This window comes from Schistocerca piceifrons, chromosome X (assembly GCF_021461385.2).
Source record: "Schistocerca piceifrons isolate TAMUIC-IGC-003096 chromosome X, iqSchPice1.1, whole genome shotgun sequence".
Lineage (NCBI taxonomy): Eukaryota > Metazoa > Arthropoda > Insecta > Orthoptera > Acrididae > Schistocerca > Schistocerca piceifrons.
The window spans coordinates 205,336,175-205,357,202 of NC_060149.1; the positions used below are offsets into that span (position 1 = coordinate 205,336,175).

Here is a 21,028-nt window from a genome sequence, read left to right on the forward strand (position 1 = left end):
CCTGCAGTCGCAGTATCCTCTGTGTCCTCGGTGGCTCAGATGGAGCCGGCACGATAGCTCAGCGAGTTCGGTCAAGAGAGCTGGCTGGCCTCTGTAATAAAAAAAACTGACTGATAAGATCAACGACGAGCTATGACGGATGTCATGTGACGCCCGCTACGACGAAATACAACGAACCATAACGTAAAAAGAGAGAGAGAGAGAAGATGGATAGAGCGTCTGCCATGTAAGCCGGAGATCCCAGGTTCGAGTCCCGGTCGGGGCACACATTTTCAACTGTCCACGTTGACATATATCAGCACCTGTATATGTCTTCGATCTCTACCGACGCAGGCGTGGAACACTGTTTTTGTGTTGCGAACATTGGTAGATCATTAATAGCCGCGAACGATGTTGCGAAATCAATGTAAACGCGCCTTAACACACAGAACGTTCCGTTGTAGTCCACAACCACTCGGAAGTGACGTCAAAATAAGATGCGGGAAGGACGGCAAAGTTAAATTTGAAAATTAACTGAAAAAGTTCCTCCTCGATAATGCGTTTTTTTCTGTAGAAGAATTTCTATTTTTATATCATGTAAAAGGTGGTGAGTAGGAATTACTAATTCAAATACCTATTTTAAAAAAATAAAAAAACTTGTAAATGGTCAGTATGTAACCATATATGTTATGTGTATGTATGTAAATCTTCTCGTTCCATATTACTGGGATTCATTGGACATATGGTGCTTGGAACACGAAACCATAGCATATCATTTTGAAATCGGAATGATCGTAGATTATTAACTTTGATATAGGCGCTACATTTGTATCTATGATTCGTTAAAGCTCCGCTAAACAAATGACAGTGTGATTCGACAGACGCTGTTGTGGGCAGCAGCTAGCATTAGTAAAAAATGGAGAAATACAGGAGGAAGACAGTAAGAATTCTGCCATATGCGCATTAAGTAGACTGCACTTTGTCGTTGAAATATAGCATAGACGAAGAAAGTGAATTGTTGTGACACTTTTATTTGCAAAGAATCATACACTTCGTTATTTGTATTTTTGTTGATTACTGTATTTTTGTTTTGAAGGTAGTCGTGTTTACTTGATGTTTTGGTTGACATAAGATGTGATTTTCATTTTTTCTTTCATTTGTTTTATTAGAAAGTGTTTATGATTTACTGCTGTGATGTACCACAGCCCCGGTTTTTGTTTTCTTGTAGATGCGTACTTGCATACAACACGTAGATTACAATTCTGTGCTGCTACGCAGGAAGAATGGGAAGTAGATCACTGTACGGCGGGTTTAATCTAAATGTCATTTTTTTGCGAGCACCAAAAATGTTTTTTCATTGAAGCGGCCAATTCTTTTGACCTGTCCCGTTACAAATGAGCTAACGCTAGGTTTCTACACACCTCGAGGTTTCGTTAAATCCTAACGAAAATAAACATTTTGACAGCCCTGCGAAAAATATTCAGTTAGAAATTCATTACAGCCAGATGTAGTAGCAGGGAGTTTATTCTCAGTGTTATCCCATTGAACTCCGACTATCGCCCATTGATCCCGAATATTTATCTGCACAACCTGCAAATGGAGATGAACTGTGGGATGGTTCCTTATAGCATTGAGAGGCCAATTCCAGCTCATTCCTTGTCTATTTATATATAATGCTTAGTACACAGTGATGTCGATGCTGTCATTATTGAATTCGAAACTTCTTTCTTAAAGTGTGTCAAATGAACTGTAGTTTAAGTAGATCATGTACTGAGAGTTCAGTGTTAATCACCTCAAAGACCATAATAGTTTCAACTAATTCCACCCTCTGGACATGATACACATTATTGGTAATGATTGCTTTCAAAAAGAATATGTAGGGCCTATTTATTTTTGTGTTAACTGTAATAGAGAAGTTTAGTGGCTTCAGGAACTAGAGGGTACATAGAGGACATGACTATCACGATTTGGAATTAATCAGAGCTAAGTTATACATCAGTGATGTGAGCTAGGGCTTTTACAGATGAGAAACTTGTATACAAACAAGAAGAATTCTTTTCATCTAATGCCATATATGAATTTTATAAATTAGGAAGGGTCTGCACAAAAAAAAGTTAAAAGTTGATAGGCTACATGTTTTATTTCAATGCAAGGTCAGTAGTAATAAAATGAAATAAGTTATGTAACAGATATCCTTCATATGACCGTTTTGTGTAAGAAAATAATCAAGAAAGTTCACTAAAATGGTTCAAATGGCTCTGAGCACTATGGGACTCAACTGCTGAGGTCATTAGTCCCCTAGAACTTAGAACTAGTTAAACCTAACTAACCTAAAGACATCACAAACATCCATGCCCGAGGCAGGATTCGAACCTGCGACCGTAGCGGTCTTGTGGTTCCAGACTGCCGCGCCTTTAACCGCACGGCCACTTCGGCCGGCAAGAAAGTTCACTGTTTCAATAGAAAAAAACCTAACTGAAAACTGGTATTTGAAAAAAGTTGCATGTACCATTTTGACTAACGTAATCAAAGGTTTATGTCCAAACATGTATTACTGATTTCTATCTTTGCCGAGTAGGTGACACAACTTAATTCATAAAGTGCTGGAGTCTGCTGCGCTGCTTATGTTCATTTAATAAGTGAGGAATCATTTTTGTAAAATCATTTTTCTTTTCCACTGTGAGGCAATTATTGCATTCCAGTGGTTTTAGTTCCATAGTGCATAGGTCTAGTGGTCACCTTCCCTTCTTTATAGTGTTACGTGTTGCCCAGGGGGCAATGTCAGAGACCAATGTTTTCACTTGTACACAGGCAGAATTCTCCTTCGTTGACTTTGTTGTATTAAACCTGGGGTATGTTAAATTATTCTGTGTTCCCATAGCTATCTGCAGCTTTTTGTAAATCCTCAATCATTCCCCTCCGTATTTACAATAATATAAGGATGTTTTGGTCTACTAGGTGTTATTAATGTTGCCAGATCATGTGGCACAAACATCTTACTGACACGTTTCCTCTTCTCAACCTTAGCAGTCGCGGTCACTAGGAAGAAACAAATGACCACTAACAACAAACATGTGACTAATGTCATCAAAGCGACCTTTTGCAGTGAGATGCAAAAGATCAACGACCATCACCTTATTTTTATTTTGTCTGATGCAATTAACAGTCCAAATTACCAGCCTTCTCTTACTACAGGATTTCTTGGAATGTTATTTTGTATTCCAGTATTATAGTTTGGGTATCAGTTGGCAAAACCAATGACTGTAACTGGAGGAATATTGGCTGAGGTGACGGACTGATTTGTAGTGTAGCCTGATTCCAATGCACAGTGGAAGTGCCGTCAACATCGTAAGTGAACTTTTACCGAAATGTTAAAAGTACTAGGGTTTCAAGTAAGGTATATCACTCCTTTGGGTATGTGTCATACATTTCTGACTTTTTTTTTCCCTTGGGCGTCAGTATGTGTTATATTACTAGACCCCCCCCCAAAAAATGCATATCATATTAATTATTTGAAATAACTATAAGACTGAATTTCCCTTGTGTTTGTCAGTGGAAATGGAATGTATTACAAATGCAGAGATACTTAATTTACTTGATTGGCAATTTGTCATTGTCTTTGGCAAAGGCGGTTGACCCCTTGATCGTAGTGATTTTCTTCAGATTGGAGTACTTCTCTCTCTCTCTCTCTCTCTCTCTCTCTCTCTCTCTCTCTCTCTCTCTCTCTCTCTCTGTGTGTGTGTGTGTGTGTGTGTGTGTGTGTGTGTGTGTGTGTGTGTGTACCTTGGAGATTACCACACACACAACCAGCAACAGGTATTTATGAATGTATTTTGATTAAATTCTGTTCTTAGAAGAGGATATCTAGGGCTTGCGGGAAGGGTATTCAATTTGGTTTGGATGAGCTTGTCCACAAAATATGTAGACTTCAAAGATTGGCACATTTGTGGAAATGTAATTTGAGAATGTTGGCTACAGTTGTAAAAATTTCATTTAGTACAATCTGTGCCTTTTACTAAAGTGTCTTGCTTCTTCAACAACAAAAAGAAACATAATGAGAAATATTGCTAATATTTATGGAAATTCTTGCTTCAGTTTTCAGCTCAGTACTGTTTATCTTGTAGATAAAATAACTAGTACTCGTCTTTCACAACTGGGTTGAAGTTGCTAAATACAATTAATCATTAATCCTGTCTGGAAGATGAACAACATTGGCTGGTGAAGGGTGCTTAGCTGAACAGCCTGAATCCCAGGAGTGACTTGTCCAGTTTTTAGTTAGCTTTTATTTACAAATGTAATAAAGAAACTATTAATTTATGGGGCATTGATACTTTTTTCATTGCAAGGGAAATGATAAAGAACAATCTGTTTGCAGGTTTCTTCCTTTTATACGATATGATGGTTTAGAAGTGTAAAATATGCCAAAATGCAAATAAAAAAGCAGTTAGTAAACATAGTGTACGTATGAAACTGTCTGGCAGATTAAAACTGTGTGCCGGACTGAGACTCTTAACTCTGGACCTTTGCATTTTGCGGGCAAGTGCTCTACCAATGTAGCTTCCCAAGCACGACTCTCAACCTGTCTTCACAGCTTTACTTCCATCAGTACCTTGTCTTCAAACTTCACAGAAGTTCTGGAAAACTTGCGGGACTAGCAGTCCTGGAGTAAGTCTCAGTCTGGCATGCAGTTTTAACCTGTCAGGAAGTTTCATATCAGCATACACTCAGCTGCATAGTGAAATTTTCATTCTGGACAATATACATAAATCTTTAACTATTAGTTGAAGAGATGGCATGAAGTTTTTTCCACCCTGTGATGTTTCGTTCATAGAATTGCTGATATTTTTTCTGTAGCAACCTTAAAAAAGATGATTTATAAGTTTTTGAATGACAATCTGCCCCCAGGAGCTGTTGTAACTTGGAATAGAATCTCCTTTTGCCTTTTCCTTTTCACTGCTGCACAGTTTCGGCTAAATAGCAAATTTCTCTATGGTGTAACCCATCAAATGGACATATTTGCGCTATACTTGAAATATATGTTGATCATACATTGTTAAAATCCAGTATGATGGCTAGACTTTAAAATAACCACATGACACAGCAGTGTTGTAACATACCGCATGCAAATATAATGATAATTTAAAGTAAATGAAATACCCTCTCCCAAAAACCGGGATATCCTCTTGTAAGAAGGGAATATGAATTCACGGTTGGTATTGTTGTTTATTTATTTTGAAGCCTAGCCACCAGAATGCATTTTAAGAATGTGTGACTAACATACAGATTTGACTAAGCAAAATATGTCTGATGGGTTATAACATACACTTAAAATTGTTGCACAGCCAAAACTATGCAGTAATGAAAAAGACAAAATAAGAGAATGATTTTTTCAAAGTTAAGGCAGCCAGTCTGCCAGATGTCATTCTAACAATTTTACTTTGGCTGTGGACCCCATTGCAACTAATATGTTATATCTGTAATTCTTTTACTTCGTGTTTCTAAAATATTTCCTGCAAGTAAGAATAATTGGAAATCAGTGGTAATATTAAAGTTTTATTTGAAATTTATGTACAAATAATCCAGTAAATCTTAAAGTTGTGTAAGTTAAACCCATGTGATGAAATGTTCACATGGTAGAGGGTGAAAATTGTGAAGTAGAAGGAAACAGCTGTTTGTTGGAATCAGTGTTTCAGATATAATCTGTATTAATAGTGGGAGATATGTGATGGAAAATGATTTTGTAATAGTAAACAGTCAGTTTTCAAATATCACTAATGTGGCTGAAATGGAGCATGATTTCTGTATACAACTGTGGAAAAGCCAGTTAAAAATAAACTATAGAGACAATATCAAGGCATTTCAAAATGATATATATAATTTTTTTTCCATTAGGCATGTCACATTGAAGTTTCTTACCATTGCTTGTGCTGTTTAATAATTGTTATGTACCTTTCAATTTATAAATAATTATAGCAACTAATATAGTTAGGACAATCACTAATGACAAGTAAAAATTTTATGTTTGTGTGTAAAATAAATTAGTTTACTTCTGTTAAACATGTGACAGAGAAAAAGGCATGGAAAACAATTATTTTGGCAATTCGAGAAAATCTTATGGAATTTAGTTACATATTTGATGTATATTATTTTACTGGTAGCCAGAACCTTTCATTATACTTGCATAGTAATGAAACGTTATTTCTATATTTCTACTACTTGTTATATATTATTATAAATACTTGGTGTGTGTTAGGCACGTGACACTTTGTCCATAATAAATTAATTGCCATAGAGCTTAACAGGATTGAAACATACCACAAGAAAACTATAAAACAAGAGTAAAGGCTCATTTAGTCTTTAAACTAGTAAGACAACCACCTGATGGTACCTATACTTCATGAAAAGATGGTGAGTGAGGTCCACAATTACTCTACCAGGCTATGCTCATAAACAGGCATTTAATATCAAATGACACATGCATAGACAAGCGTTAAATATCAAATAAAACAACACTATACTTAAACAAATTATCCCTCCTGCCAGCTGCTGGTTCAGATAAAACAGACGCTATGTGGATACCATCAGTCAAAACCTATTCATCCTTGTCATCTGGTTAAACAAAGATGGTTGTTGGTTTTTGCAAAATTAGTCTCCTCAGTCTCATCATCTACAGTTGACGTTACAAGTAAGATATCGTGTAGGCCTATATTGGATTAAGAATTCCTAATATCACAGATGTAGAAAGCCTTAATCACATCCCAGATATCATGTGCAATGTTATCAGATTTCTTGAATTTCTAGGGTGGTTTTTGTTAGTGACAATTAGCAATGAATCTGCTGTAGTACCACTAGCCTGTTTACTGGGTGACTTTGCCAGTGTTTTCTTAGCTCTGTGGACTGATTTTTCCCAATGCTCGAGGAGAAATTGTATGAACATTTGTGTCTCATTGCTGCCTTGTAAATTTTTCTCATTCTCACTGGCAGTGTTTCATTTCTGCAGCCCTGTTGCATTACTATTCTTGGTCTGCCAGTGTTGCACTATCTTCTTCTTTTGGTGATACTCTCTGCTTCTCTCTTACTGCTTCACTTTAGAATGCTTTTCTTCTTCACCTGCTGGCTTCTTCCTCCAATTTTGCCAGTTTACTTTCCCAGGTGTAGGAGACATGACCACTAGATTTAGCCAATATTACCACTAGATTTAGCCAATATTTTGGAATAAGAACAGGCTTGTCACACGCCTAACAAAATGAAACTTGCAGAATGCTAAGAGTAATATTTCAGGAACAAACAAAATTAGTTGAGAATTGAGTGTTCATTTAGACTCATTTGATGATGAAATTAGAGCATACACGTTCTCAGCATAGAAGGCACTTTTTCACAATTTAAGCACAGAAAAAATATCTTAGATTGTTAGCCTTGTAACTAGAACTGCATGTTGAAACATTGTTGGCAGCCATTTTTAATAATTTGGACGATATCTCCAGATATGATTTATGGAGGCTAGGTGTAACTATCAGTGATACCAATTTTGGAAAATGCTTTCCTGTTGCTTTCGGAAGAAAAAAGTCGTATGCCTAACAGGATCTTTACAATTCCATCTTTACTGTTATACCACTCTTGGTACATAAATTACTGACGGTTAATTTTGTTATATTTGGTAAATACATATAATTATCTTGATTTCATATGCTACTTTCACTAGTTTCTTGAAACCTGAAGTAGACATATCTTGTCTAAAAATATTGTGGAGCGTGCTATCTGTATCATTTAAGAGCAGCAACAATCTTGCATTGAGTAGGTACTAAGCCAGAACTAACATTCTTAATTTATCAATTTTGCATTATTTGCCAGAAGCTATGCATGGCCACAGAAGAGAACGCAAGATAGCAATGTATATTTGCATCTTTTTTGTTAGCATGTAGTCTAATGGCTGAGTAGCCATTCAGTACTGTATATCAGGAGCATTTGTGTCAAATGTATATATAGTGTACCCCAATTTTCATAGAAATTTGTGTTACAGGCAGAGGACCTAATCAAACTGCTCGTACCACCTAAACCGTCAAGACGATCGTCAGGCAGGCCAGTGGCACCAGCTGGAGCCAGTGTGTTATCTTATCAGGAGGGCAACTGTATCCTTATATCTGTACCTGAGAGCTCATGTTTCAGTAATAGTTACATAAATTTTGTTGAAACTTTGTGATTTTATTTATGTAAATAGTTTTCTTAGATATGACTGTTCATATTCTGCTTGTGCACTTTACCTGTTTGTTAAAAAAGTGTGTATTGCTTGTTCTATTCATATGAGTTAAATGAGAACAGTTTTTATTTTGCTTGATTGTTGAAAAAGTTCTACCTTCAGAAATACCTGATATTTCAGTTCAAACCACGTTCACATTTGATACAGTGACAGATATTAATCTAGTGTACGTTAATGGAAAGTGCTTTATGGAATAATGCAAGGTGTAAAGGTATCAACTCTGTGTATAATTTAGGCATTGAATAGTCGATAGGCAGAGACAAAAGACTGAAGATTTTGCTAAGCTTTCAAATGAGGTCCTTCAGAGCTAACTGGCCCCTGCCTGACAAAAAAAGTTAAGAACCCTTACGAAACTTCACAGATTGAGAAGGCATGCAATATTTCAGTGATACCAAAATAATCAAATTTACCTAAACTTGTCAGTGTGAGGCCACTTATCACTGTGACTTTGCACCTGTCTGAACTGGATGCAGGCACTGTTTCATTTGGGAGAGGGTCCCATAAAGCTGTTGTAGTCTCTCCTGAGGCAAGCAGGCCACAACTGTTTATCTGGTCTCTGATACTGGTGTTACGACAGAGTTGACATCCGAGCTGGTTCCACATGTATTATCTGGGCCAGGTCTGGGGTTCTTGCTGGGTATGGGGTTACCTCAGTGTCACACACAGTTCATAGATGCATGCAGGAACATGATGAGTCAATGGACTGAAATTGGTTGCATAAATAAAGATTTTATCTTAATTGTGACTTTTTAAAATATCCATAAGCTCGGGGGGCCTCCTGACAATATTTCGTGACGATTCACGCAGTATGTGGAAATCGTAAAAATGACACCACGATACTGTCGCACAAGAGATAACACGAGTGTGTGCGAGAGGTCTGAGATGTACCGTTTGGCCACGAATGTTCCTTCAGTCAGTAACAGCTGTATCGTGAAGTCGTACCTTGTGGTTCCCCACACTACGACACAAGAAATAACACTGATGTGCCTCTCCAAAACATTAGTTGGTTAGTTAGCTACATGTTTGCTAGACCGTTTGAACAATTCTTTTATCTCAGCATTAGTTTGCCAGATATGGGCTTGGCAAGACGTGGCTTCCTCGTCTTTGTCAGCTGAAGCGGAAGTGCTGGCAGCACTCGGTGCCCTCCGCTGCCTGAGCAACACCAACTGGGGTGCAGATCGCTCTATGCTGCTGCAGCTCTACAGAGCCCTTGTTCAATCATGCCTTAACTATGGGAGTCTGGTTTATGGTTTGGCAGCGGCCTCACCATTACGTTTACTTGACCCAGTGCACCACCGTGGTGTTCGTCTGGTAATAGGAGCTTTTAGGACAAGGCCTATGTCAGGGCTTAAGATTGTGGTTTGTGTCTGATCTCTTCTGTCTGAAGTGGAGTCATTGCCTTTATCACCTATACTCTAGGTCCATTCACATACATCTCCATGGTGTACAGCTAGGCCAAAGCTTTGCCTGGACCTTTCACATGGTCCTAAGGACTCAGTTAACCCTGTGGCTCTCTGCTGTCACGTCCTCTCGATTCTTGACACGTACCAGGACCATGAAGTGGTTTACACTGACGGCTCGATGGCTGATGGTCATGTTGGCTTCGCATATGTTCATGGACAACATATTGAACAACACTACTTACAAATGGCTGCAGTGTTTTCACTGCAGAGCTGGCGGCCATTTCTTGTGCTCTTGAGCGCATCCGCTCATGCCTGGGTGAGTCGTTTCTCCTCTGTACTGACTCTTTAAGCAGCCTGAAACCTATTGACCAGTGCTATCCCCGCCATCCTTTGGCAGCGACCATCCAGGAGTCCATCTATGCCCTGGAATTGTCCAGTTGTTCAGTGGTGTTTGTGTGGACCCCAAGTCACGTCGGAATTCCAGGAAATGAACTTGCCAACAGGCTGGCCAAACAGGCTACACGGTAACTGCTTCTGGAGATCGGCATCCCCATAACTGACTTGAGATCATTATTATGCCACAAGGTTCTTCAGCTTTGGGAGACAGAAGGCATAACCTGAGTACGCACAACAAACTGCCTGCCATTAAGGAGACTATGAATGTGTGAATGTCCTCCATGCAGGCCTCTCGCAGAGACTCTGTGGTTCTCTGCCGGCTCCACATTGGCCATATGTGGCTAACACATGGTTACCTCCTCTGTCGTGAGCACCGACCTTGGTGTCTCTCTGGCTCACATATGACTGTCGTCCACATCTTACTGGACTGCCCACTTTCAGCCCTTCTGCGGTGGAAGTTTAACCTTCCCAGCACCCTATCTTCGCTGTTGGGCGACAATGCCTCAATAGCAGATTTATTTTTGTTTTATTCATGAGGTTTTTTTTTTTATCATACTATCTGAGGGTGGGCATTTAGCCTTCTCTCTGAGGTCACCACCCTCCCTCCATTTTACCTCTGTCGCACTTTCTTTGCATTTGTTTGTCTTGGTGGTCATCTTTATCCTGCATGTGTTCATCTCGCCTTGTCTTTTTTGGGTGGACATTTTAATGTGTTGCAGAGTGGCTGACTCATCCTCTTTTATTATTGTCATCAGTCAGCCCAGACCATATGATGGTTTTAATACCTCCTTCTACTTTTCCTTGTGGTGTATGTTTCCTAATTTTTTGTTCATTCCATTCGTTTTCTTTTTAGGGGAGGTGTTGGGTGTTTTTGTACCTTGAGCCTTGCTTGCATCAGGAAGAAGGGACTGATGAGCCTGTAGCCGGCCACGGTGGCCGAGCAGTTCTAGGCACTTCAGTCCGGAACCGCGCGACTGCTACAGTTGCAGGTTCGAATCCTGCCTCGGGCATGGATGTATGTGGTGTCCTTAGGTTAGTTAGGTTTAAGTAGTTCTAAGTTCTAGGGGACTTATGACCTGAGAAGTTAAGTCCCATAGTGCTCAGAGCCATTTGAACTCTGTAGTCTGGTCCCTTTTATACCCCAAAATTACCAACCAACTCCCTCCAGTGACCTACCAAGGCCTCAGTTATTCCATGCAGTGATGTGCTGCCACTGTTATCCATGCCAAAGGTGGATGTACCGGCTATTAGGTAGGTGGTCATAATTGTTCTGGATGATCGGTGTAAGAAGTAATACATAACTCAAATGTGAAAAAAATTGGACATGACCTGCATTTTTACTCAAGTGTCCAAATGTGCTGATAGCCCAGATCTTGCCTGTCTGGCACTTACTAGACTCCAGCATAGTCATATAAGATACGATTTCCGTCATGTGACATGCCAAACTATTCCATACATTGTCCTGCCCTCAGATGTGTCTCCAACACAGTAACTATTTCAACTTCAGTTGTTCGTAAGTTGTTATAAATGTGCACTTATGTATTTTGAAATAAAGTGCCATGATGAGGGACACTTGTACGTCAAAAGCTGGAGTGCTGTTGTTCATAGTTATCATCATTTGTTATGGTTGCACGAAGTTACTTTTGTTTAGCTGGAATCGTGTAGTAGGGATGATGCCACACTTAGCAGGTTAAGATATGCCCATAAAATGTACAATATTCTGTGGGCATCGAGTGAAAGTTATCTAGTGGCTATTGGTGTGAATATGTTCTTTACATTTTCTTTCAAACAAGCTTCTAAAAGCAGTTCAGTATAGTTCATTATCACTATTGGCTACTATCTATTTTCTCTCCCTCGCCCCCCCCCCCCCCCCCTCTCTCTCTCTCTCTCTCTCTCTCTCTCTCTCTCTCTCTCTCTCTCTCTCTCTCTCTCTCTCTCTCTCTCTCTCTCTCACCAATTGGTGTTGGTGGTTCAGTACCTTGCTTCCATAAGGGAAAATTTATTTAGAAAGTATAGAAGTTACATAACTATTTCATTGACTACAAAGTAGAAATTGTGCTAACTTCTTAGTTTACATTTGCTCTTCAATATCATAATATAATTGAGACTTTCCTACAGTAATTGACAAGTGTTTGAAATTGCTATCCTTAACATAATATTAGCCAAGCACCTGAGTGCATTGTACGATCCCAATTGTGCGGATTCATACTTTTATCAGTGCTTCTCTAATCCATTAAAAATTGGAGAAGGCTCATATGGCATTGTATACAAAGTGATAAACAAAGAGGATGGTGTGACATATGCTGTGAAGAAGTTCAAGAATAAGATAAATAGTGAGTCTCAGTGGTGAGTAATCTTCCAAACAATCGTATTTACATTTCATAAAAGTGTTTAAATATCAGGTTTTGTTCATTTGTAGATGTCTCCATACAGTGGCTCTTTCTGTAAGATTGCTGTTTTTATATGTGCAGTATAGCACAGGTCATAAATGTTAGTTATATGTGTGTGTTTATATCAAGTTCGTGCATTGCTATAGTACCAATCAACCTGTCAAATACTGTTTTGGTTGTATCGCTGCTTGGAACCTCTAACTGATAAACAATGAACATACAGAAAGATGGGGAATCTTAACTGCCAGTTTGTTTACTAAATATTAAAATGCAGTTTTATACTGAATGTTGCTGTATAATATTATGGGTAAGAAAATCCACATTCATGTGAGAGAAAACTATTAATACATTCTTGCACATGCTTTTCTTAGAACAAATAATTTGATTCGCTCATTTCTTGCAGAGAACTAGTAATTTACATGTAAACTAGAGGCGTTACAAAAATACACATTTTACATAATATTCCAAACTGCCTGTTTGTCTAAATGTCATGGGACTTCCAGATATTTGTTCAGTGATTTATGTGGGCAGAAGTTAAAGAGCTCAAAATCAAGGTGGTAGAAAATACGTGGAAGAATTATTCCTTATATTTTCTGTAGTATGTGTATTTTGATGTTTTGCACTCATACACTAGGTTGAAGGAGACTTCTGTTAATTGCTGTATGAACAATGATGATAACTCCAAAATTGTCATTTAATTACTTCCCTTTTACAACTGCTGCAGATGGAAGGTTGCCTCAGCACTCTAACAGAAATGAGAAGGCAAGGTTAATTTTGTGGTTTACTGTATGATGCCCAATAACAGTGTATTCTAGAGTAACTGTGCATTTGTGTAAGCCCATAAATTAGCTATCACAACAAACTTTTGTATTAGTTCATTAGCCTATACTAGGCCTAAGCACCTAAAAACGCTCAGACTGTGACTGCAGTATGTGTATAAGATGATGGAACACATGATCAATGGTCGATTAGTGTGGTGGCTGGAGTCACACCATCTTCTCACTAATGCTCGGTGTGGGTTTCGAAAGTGCTGCTCAGCGGTTGATCATCTCATCACCCTGTCGATGTTCATCATGAATAATTTTCTGCAGAAGCGACAAACGGTGGCCATATTCTTTGATTTGGAGAAAGCCTATGATACCTGTTGACGAACAGGCATTCTACGTACTATGCACACATGGGGCCTTCGCGGTCGTCTTCCCAATTTCTTCTGGGAATTTTTAACAGACAGAGTTTTCCGGGTACTTATTGGTTCCTTCTTATTGTCCCACACATTTTCACAGGAGAATGGGGTGCTTCAGGGCTCCGTACTGAGTTTCGTCCTCTTCGCCATAGCCATCAACCCAATTATGGAATGACTTCCAGCTGGCATTTCCGGTTCTCTTTTCATTGACGGTTTTGCTATCTATTACAGCTTCCAATGGACGTGTCTCCGGTAACACTGTGTTCAGCATTGTCTGGACCGTCTCTATTCGTGGAGTGTCACAAATGGTTTCTGCTCTTCTGCTACCAAATCCGTTTGCATCAACTTCTGGCAGTACAAGGCATTTCTTCCACCATCCTTGCGACTGGGCCAAACTGCTCTCCCATTTGTGGATGCAACGAAACTCTTAGGGCTTACATTAGATAGGAAACTCAGTTGGTCTCCCCACGTGTCCTACCTGGCTGCACGCTGCACCTGGTCCGTCAATGTCCTTCGTGTATTGAGTGGTGCCTCTTGGGGAGCTGACCGCACTGTCCTCCTCCTGCCTCTATCGATCTCTTGTCCGCTCTAAGTTGGATTATGGTTGCATTGTCTACTCCTCTGCATGGCTGTCTATCTTACGCCATCTAAATACAATACACCATTTGGGGATCCGTCTCACCACTGGTGCCTTCCGTACTAGCCCAGTTGAGAGTCTCTCTGCAGAAGCCAGTGAACTACCTCTGTCATATGGCGCGACATCCTGCTCAGTAGGTATGCGTGTCGGCTTTCTTCCATGCCAGGCCACCCAACCTTTGACCCTTTTTTTGATGACATTCTTGACCGCCAATACGAGATGTACGTTTCTTCTCTGTGGCCTCCCGGCGTCAGCTTTCGTCACCTGCTTCAGCAGCTGTGGTTCACACTTCCTGCCCCTTTCCGAATGGCTGAGAGCCCTTCACCACCTTGGCTTCAGGCACAGGTTTGTGTTCTTTTTGACCTCAGCTCGTTCCCGAAGGATTAGGCTCCCGACCTGACCTATCGCTGCAAATTTCTCGAACTTCACTCACAACTTGCCAATAGCATTTTTGTGTACACTGCCGGTTCCAAGTCCGTCGACTGTGTTGGCTGTGCTTTTGTCATTGGGGATGATAAGTTTCAATACTGGCTTCTCAACCAGTGCACAATTTTTACCGCAGAGCTTTTTGCCCTCTATCAGGCTGTTCGCTACGTCCGGAGTCACCAGCTCACTCGCTGTGTGATATGCTCTGACTCCCTCAGTGCCCTTCAGAGAGTGGATGACCCAGATCCAGTCCACCCCATCGTTAGACGGATCCAGGACTGCCTCCTTTTGTTCCCAGATGAGGGAGCCCAGTGATGTTCATGTGGGTTCCTGCCCATGTTGGTGTGCCTGGGAATGACGCTGCTGATGCTGCAGCCAAGGCCGCAGTGCATCACGGTTGTCTCACCTCTTACTCTGTTCCCTCGCAAGATATTTGTACTTTTCTCTGTCAGCGTATCACGTCACTTTGGCATGACTATTGGTGCTCCCTCCATGGGAACAAACTCAGAGAAGTGAAACCTCTCCCAACAGCCTGGTCGACTTCCTCCCGGCCGTCTCGCCGTGAGCAAGTAATGTCAGCTCAGTTGCGAATAGGGCACTGCCGCTTTAGTCGCCGCCACTTGTTGAGTGGTGACCCTGCACCCAGCTGTCCTTTCTGTAGCCAGCCATTAACAGTCAGACATTTCCTGATCCTCTGGCCGTGTTTTAGCCACTGACGTCTCAGGATCGGGCTGCTGCCCACATTGCCGGACATTTTAGCGGGTGACGTGCGAGCTGTGGCACACGTTTTAAGTTTTTTTAAAAGCAGTAATACGACAAAAGAGACTTTGTTTCTACCTGGTGACTCTGATGTCTTGTTGCCATTTTTTAAATACTCGTCCGTAACATCTTGACATTTCAGATTTGTTTTTTCTTCCTTTCTGTGTTGGACCTCAAAACGGTTTTTTACCCTCGCAGTCCCAGCATTCTATGGTTATATACTGGGCACTTATGACATTAGATGTTTTGCGCCCTAAAACCCCACATAAAAAAAGCAATATGTGTATCCATTATTAAATTTTTGTTAATAATATTTACTCAGTCCAAAGGAATTTCTGTATTTGGTCAGTAAACACTAGACTAGGCCTGGCCAAGATTTCCACTCCAGGAGCGCACTTACATGCTGAGGGTGCAGCAGAGTCTGGTCTATGCTCCAGTCTCCTCCACCACTGCGTTACTCTGAGCAGGAGTGAGAGTGAGACGGCTATATGCTGAAGGCTGCACAGATGGAAAACTTCGGAAGACATATTTGCACCCCCCAGGGGGTCCACAACTCTTTTGTGGATACGTGCGTGGCGAGCACGGGGCCCCGAGCCATTGCAGCCTTCTTTCTCTCCCGGGCTGCATTTCCTTTCCCTTCCCCTCCTTTCCCCTCCATACCCCTTTCCCCTCGCCCTCTCCTCTCCCTCTATTGGTGTCCTTGCTTATGTTGGCCCCCGCTATCCTCCTGGTTCTGTTGGTTTTACACTCCGGCTTTGTTGCGTAATCATCTCCTCCTTTTGGCATTCCTTGGTCCCCCTCTGGGGTTTGACCTCCATTCCAAAATTTCTCTTCCGTAGTGTGAGCCATTTGGGGAAGAGCACCTTACCTAGTGTCTCCGACGTGTGCCCTCCTAGTACATTCCACCTTTTCTTTTACGTCGTTGTCTGATGCTAGGGTGCATAGCCAGCACGGTAGCCAGCCCGTGTGGTGGGGTCGCTATGTACCCTTTTGGTTGAGCCCCCTGAACACACAGGGATCACACTTCTGATACCTGAGCTGTGACCTCCTCATGCATGCCTTGGAGTGGTTGCTCGTCATCCTGGAGCATCGGAACTCCCGGCAATGGCCGCCGTGCCAGACGGCCCTTGCTGTGGCTGGGTGGCGCCCGTGAGGAGAGCCCCTGATCGGAGTGGGTGGTATCAGGGCGGACGCTATGCAGATGAAACGCATACGGGTCCAAAACTCTGGCCGCTCTTCTGCGGCCGTCTCTCGGCGTGGTACTGATTCCTCAAGTGCTGCTTCTCTTGCCCCTTCGGCCTTCCCTTCCGTGGCTACCCCCTGGGAGGAGGGTCAGGCCCGTCGTCTAGGGGCAAAACCTTTCCCCCGTTATCTAGTTTGCACCAGGACTGATGGAGATACTTTCACCAGTGTCAAACCTTTATTCTTTGTGGAACACATTGAAGACAAGTTCGGCGAAGTGGACTCCCTGAGCAAGATGCGGTCGGGTTCGTTGCTGATAAAAACTGCTTCGGCTGCCCAATCTGCGGCCCTTCGTGCCTGTACCCATCTTGGCACAATTCCCGTGTCCATTACCCCTCACCAGTCTCTAAATATGGTACAAGGTGTGATTTTTCACAGAGACCTCATCCTTCAAACTGATGAGGAACTTCGGGACAATCTCGGACGGCGGGGTGTTCACTTTGTTCGGCGTGTTCAGAAGGGTCCTAAAGATAATCGTATTGATACTGGTGCCTTTATCCTGGCCTTTGAAGGGGATACCCTTCCTGAGAAAGTTAAGATTATGGTCTATCGCTGTGATGTGAAGCCGTACATCCCACCTCCTATGCGGTGTTTTAAGTGCTTGCGTTTTGGCCACGTCTTCTCGCTGTTCCCAGGACCCTCTCTGTGGTGACTGTGGACGTCCACTCCATGAGGGGAGTCCCTGTGTTCCCCCTCCTGTATGTGTAAATTGTCATGGTAGTCATTCTCCACGTTCAGCAGATTGCCCAGTCTATAAGAAAGAAAAAAAGATACAGGAGTATAAGTCCCTTGATCGTTTAAGCTACACAGAGGCCCGTAAGAAATATGCACGATTGCACCCTGTGTCCATGACATCTAGTTACGCCTTGGTTACATCTTCATCCCTTCCTCCCCCTTCCTTACCCCCATCCCGGACCCCTCTCCTTCCCCCCTCCCCTGCGGCTCCCACACCTTCTCCTCTGGGCGCTGCTCCCCCTCCCCAGCCGGAGAAGTGTCCCACTCCTTCGGCGTCTGCCGGTCAAGGGCGCCTCTCCCGGGATGCCCCTTCCCGGCACCTTCCAGGTCAAAGGTCTGCTGCAGCGCGGCGACCGCGAGAGCCGCGGTCTATCGGCCCCCAGGTCGCCCGGTCTCTTTCTGTTCCTGATCTTGCTGCAGCTGGCTCCATTATGCCACACAGCCCTCCTCGATCTCAGCCTGAAAAGAAGAAGAAACATAAGTCCCAGGACAAAGAGCCTCTGGTGTCACTGGAGGTCCCTTCCCCGACTTCACAACCGGATTCTGACCTGTCGTTTATGGATGTCGCCCCCTCCTTGTCGGTGACGGGTGGGGACCCGGCGGTATGACTGGATTTAGCGTGTTCAGCCCTCATTTAAACCATCGTTCTGTGGTTCTCCAATGGAATTGTAATGGCTACTATCGTCACCTTCCGGAATTGAAATCCCTTCTTTCGTCCTACTCAGCAGCTTGTGTGGTTCTCCAGGAATCTCATTTTACTGATGCTCACTCACCGACCCTCCGTGGGTTCCGTGTTTTCTGTCGAAATCGGGTCGGACCCTTGCAGGCTTCTGGTGGCATTTGTACGTTGGTCCGTACAGACATTGCTAGCACGTGGATTCCTCTCCAAACTACATTGGAAGCGGTTGCTGTGAGGGTCCACTTAGACTCTGCAGTCACAGTATGCAATCTTTATCTCCCTCCTGACAGGACTCTTACACCTGCTGCCTTAACCACCCTTCTTCAGCAACTTCCTCCTCCCTTCCTCCTCCTTGGGGATTTTAATGCTCATCATCCTTTGTGGGGCAGTGCCTTTCCATCTAGACGAGGTCTTCTTATAGACCAATTTATTGCAGACCACGACCTGTGCCTTCTTAATGATGGCTCCCCTACTCATTTCAGTGCTGGTCATGGTACCTTTTCTGCCATTGATCTTTCTCTTTCTTCTCCCTCTCTCCTCCCTTCATTACACTGGTCGCCACACGACGACCTTTGTGATAGTGACCATTTCCCGTTGATTATCACGCTCCCTTCCCGCTCCCCGATGGAGAGGTTACCTTGTTGGTCTTTCCACCACGCCGATTGGCCTCTATATACTGCACAGGTCGAGTTTTCTCCCTCTTTGTCGGGTTGTATTGATGACGTCCTACGTGACGTGTCTGACGCGATTGTTCGCGCTGCTAACCTTGCTGTCCCGCGCTCATCTGGACAATTTCGTCGTCGGCAAGTCCCGTGGTGGAGTACGGCCATTGCCATCGCCATCCGTGATCGCCGTCGAGCTTTGCAACACTTTAAGAGGCACCCATCTGTAGCCAGCCTTTCTACCTTTAAGCGCCTTCGCGCTAAAGCCCGTTATTTAATCAAGCAGAGCAAGCGGATATGTTGGGAACGATTCGTTTCTTCCCTTGGTTTCACTGTCCCTCTGTCACGGGTATGGGCTACACTTCGCTCTCTCCAAGGTTGCCATCGGCAGTCCACCGTCCCAGGCCTTCACCTCCCAGATGGCATTTGTACGGACCCATTAGTTCTCGCAGAACATCTTGTGACCCATTTTGCAGTGGCATCAGCGTCGGCCTCCTATCCAGCTGCTTTCCTTCATCAAAAACAGCAGGCTGAAGCTGTCACCTTATGTTTCACCACTTGTGAGTCAGAGTCTTACAACGAACCTTTCACTGAATGGGAATTTCTTTCTGCTCTATCTTCTTCTCACGATACGGCCCCTGGCCCAGATTCCATTCATAACCAGCTGCTTCAACATCTCAGTGCTCCACAACGGCACCATCTTCTTCGGGTGTTTAACCGTATCTGGCTCCAGGGTGACTTCCCTTCTCAGTGGAGGGATAGCATTGTGGTTCCTGTCCTTAAGCCTGGTCAGAACCCCCTATCTGTTGACAGCTATCGGCCAATTAGTTTGACCAATGTTGGTTGTAAGTTACTTGAACGGCTGGTAGCCCGTCGGCTCACTTGGGTCCTCGAATCTCGGGATCTATTGTCCCCTTACCAGTGTGGCTTTCGAGAGGGACGATCTCCAATCGATCATTTACTTCGCTTGGAATCCGCAGTTCGGCAGGCTTTTTCCCAGCGCCGCCATTTGGTTGCAGTGTTTTTTGACCTTCGCAAGGCCTATGACACGGCCTGGCGCCATCACATCTTACTAACCCTTCATCAGTGGGGTCTTCGGGGCCCACTCCCGATTTTTATCCGCCAGTTCCTGATCCATCGGTCATTCAGAGTTCGATTTGGTACTGCTTTTAGTTCTCCACGGACCCAGGAGACGGGCATCCCACAGGGTTCTGTCTTGAGTGTCCTTCTTTTCCTCATTGCTATCGATGGACTTGTGGCCTCTGTCGGTCCCTTGGTCGCCCCTGCCCTGTATGTGGATGATTTCTGCATTTGGGTTAGTTCCTCCTCGATGCCATCTGCAGAACGGCAGCTCCAGGTGGCTATACGGCGTGCCTCTGCATGGACCCTCTCACACGGGTTTCAATTCTCTCCTTTAAAATCGCGGGTGGTCCACTTCTGTCGCCGTACTACGGTCCACCCTGATCCAGAGCTCTATCTCGCTGCTCAAAGATTGCCTGTGGTTCCACAGTTTCGTTTCCTCGGTCTTCTTTTCGACAACAAGCTCACTTGGCTGCCCCATATCAGACTCCTGAAGGTAGGATGTTTCCGTAAACTCAATGTCCTTCGCTTCCTTGCCCACTCCTCTTGGGGTGCGGACCGTTCCCTGCTCCTCCGTCTTTATCGTGCTCTAGTTCTGTCACGTTTGGACTATGGTTGTCAAGTTTATGGTTCAGCTGCTCCTTCCACGCTGCACGTGCTGGATCCGGTCCACCATCGTGGTATCCGTTTGGCCACCGGTGCCTTCCCTACTAGCCCTGTTGATAGTCTCCTGGTTGAAGCTGGGATCCCCCCCCCCTTTCTGTTCGGCGGTCCCAGCTTCTGGTGTCTTATGCCCTTACTATCCGTTCTTCTCCCGCTCATCCTTCCTATTCTATCCTATTCCCAGACCATGGAAGTCGCCCGCCTGACTCCCGCCCTCGGGCGGGTTTACCGGTTGGACTGCGCCTTGCGTCTCTTAACTGTGATTTTCGGCTTCCTTCTTTGTCCTGTCTTCCTCGCTCCCTCCCCTCCACCCCTCCTTGGTTAGTTCCTCGGCCTCGAATTCGGATGGATCTCCGCCGCGGTCCGAAAGATTCCATCCCCCCCGGTGGTGTTCCGTTCCTTTTTCCGCCAAATTTTATGGGAGTTTCGGGATGCTGTTGTTTTTTACACTGATGGCTCTAAATCTGCTGATCATGTTGGGTATGCCTTCACGTCCTTTGTTGGAACGGAAAATCATCTACTGCCACCCTCATGTGG

The 21,028-nt window shown here is 43.5% G+C and overlaps 1 protein-coding gene across 5 annotated transcripts in view; it reads left to right on the forward strand.

Moving 5' to 3' along the window:
* Nucleotides 1–819: 819 nt before the first annotated feature.
* The window catches only part of LOC124721694 (membrane-associated tyrosine- and threonine-specific cdc2-inhibitory kinase), a 187,728-nt gene continuing 167,519 nt past the window's right edge, over nt 820–21,028 (forward strand). For all 5 annotated transcript variants that reach the window (XM_047246774.1, XM_047246776.1, XM_047246778.1 and 2 more), the window contains exons 1-3: nt 820–919; nt 8,000–8,108; nt 12,198–12,381. In XM_047246774.1, coding sequence (XP_047102730.1) covers nt 896–919; nt 8,000–8,108; nt 12,198–12,381 — 317 coding nt within the window. In that variant the 5' untranslated portion in view covers nt 820–895. The remainder of the gene's footprint in view (nt 920–7,999; nt 8,109–12,197; nt 12,382–21,028) is intronic.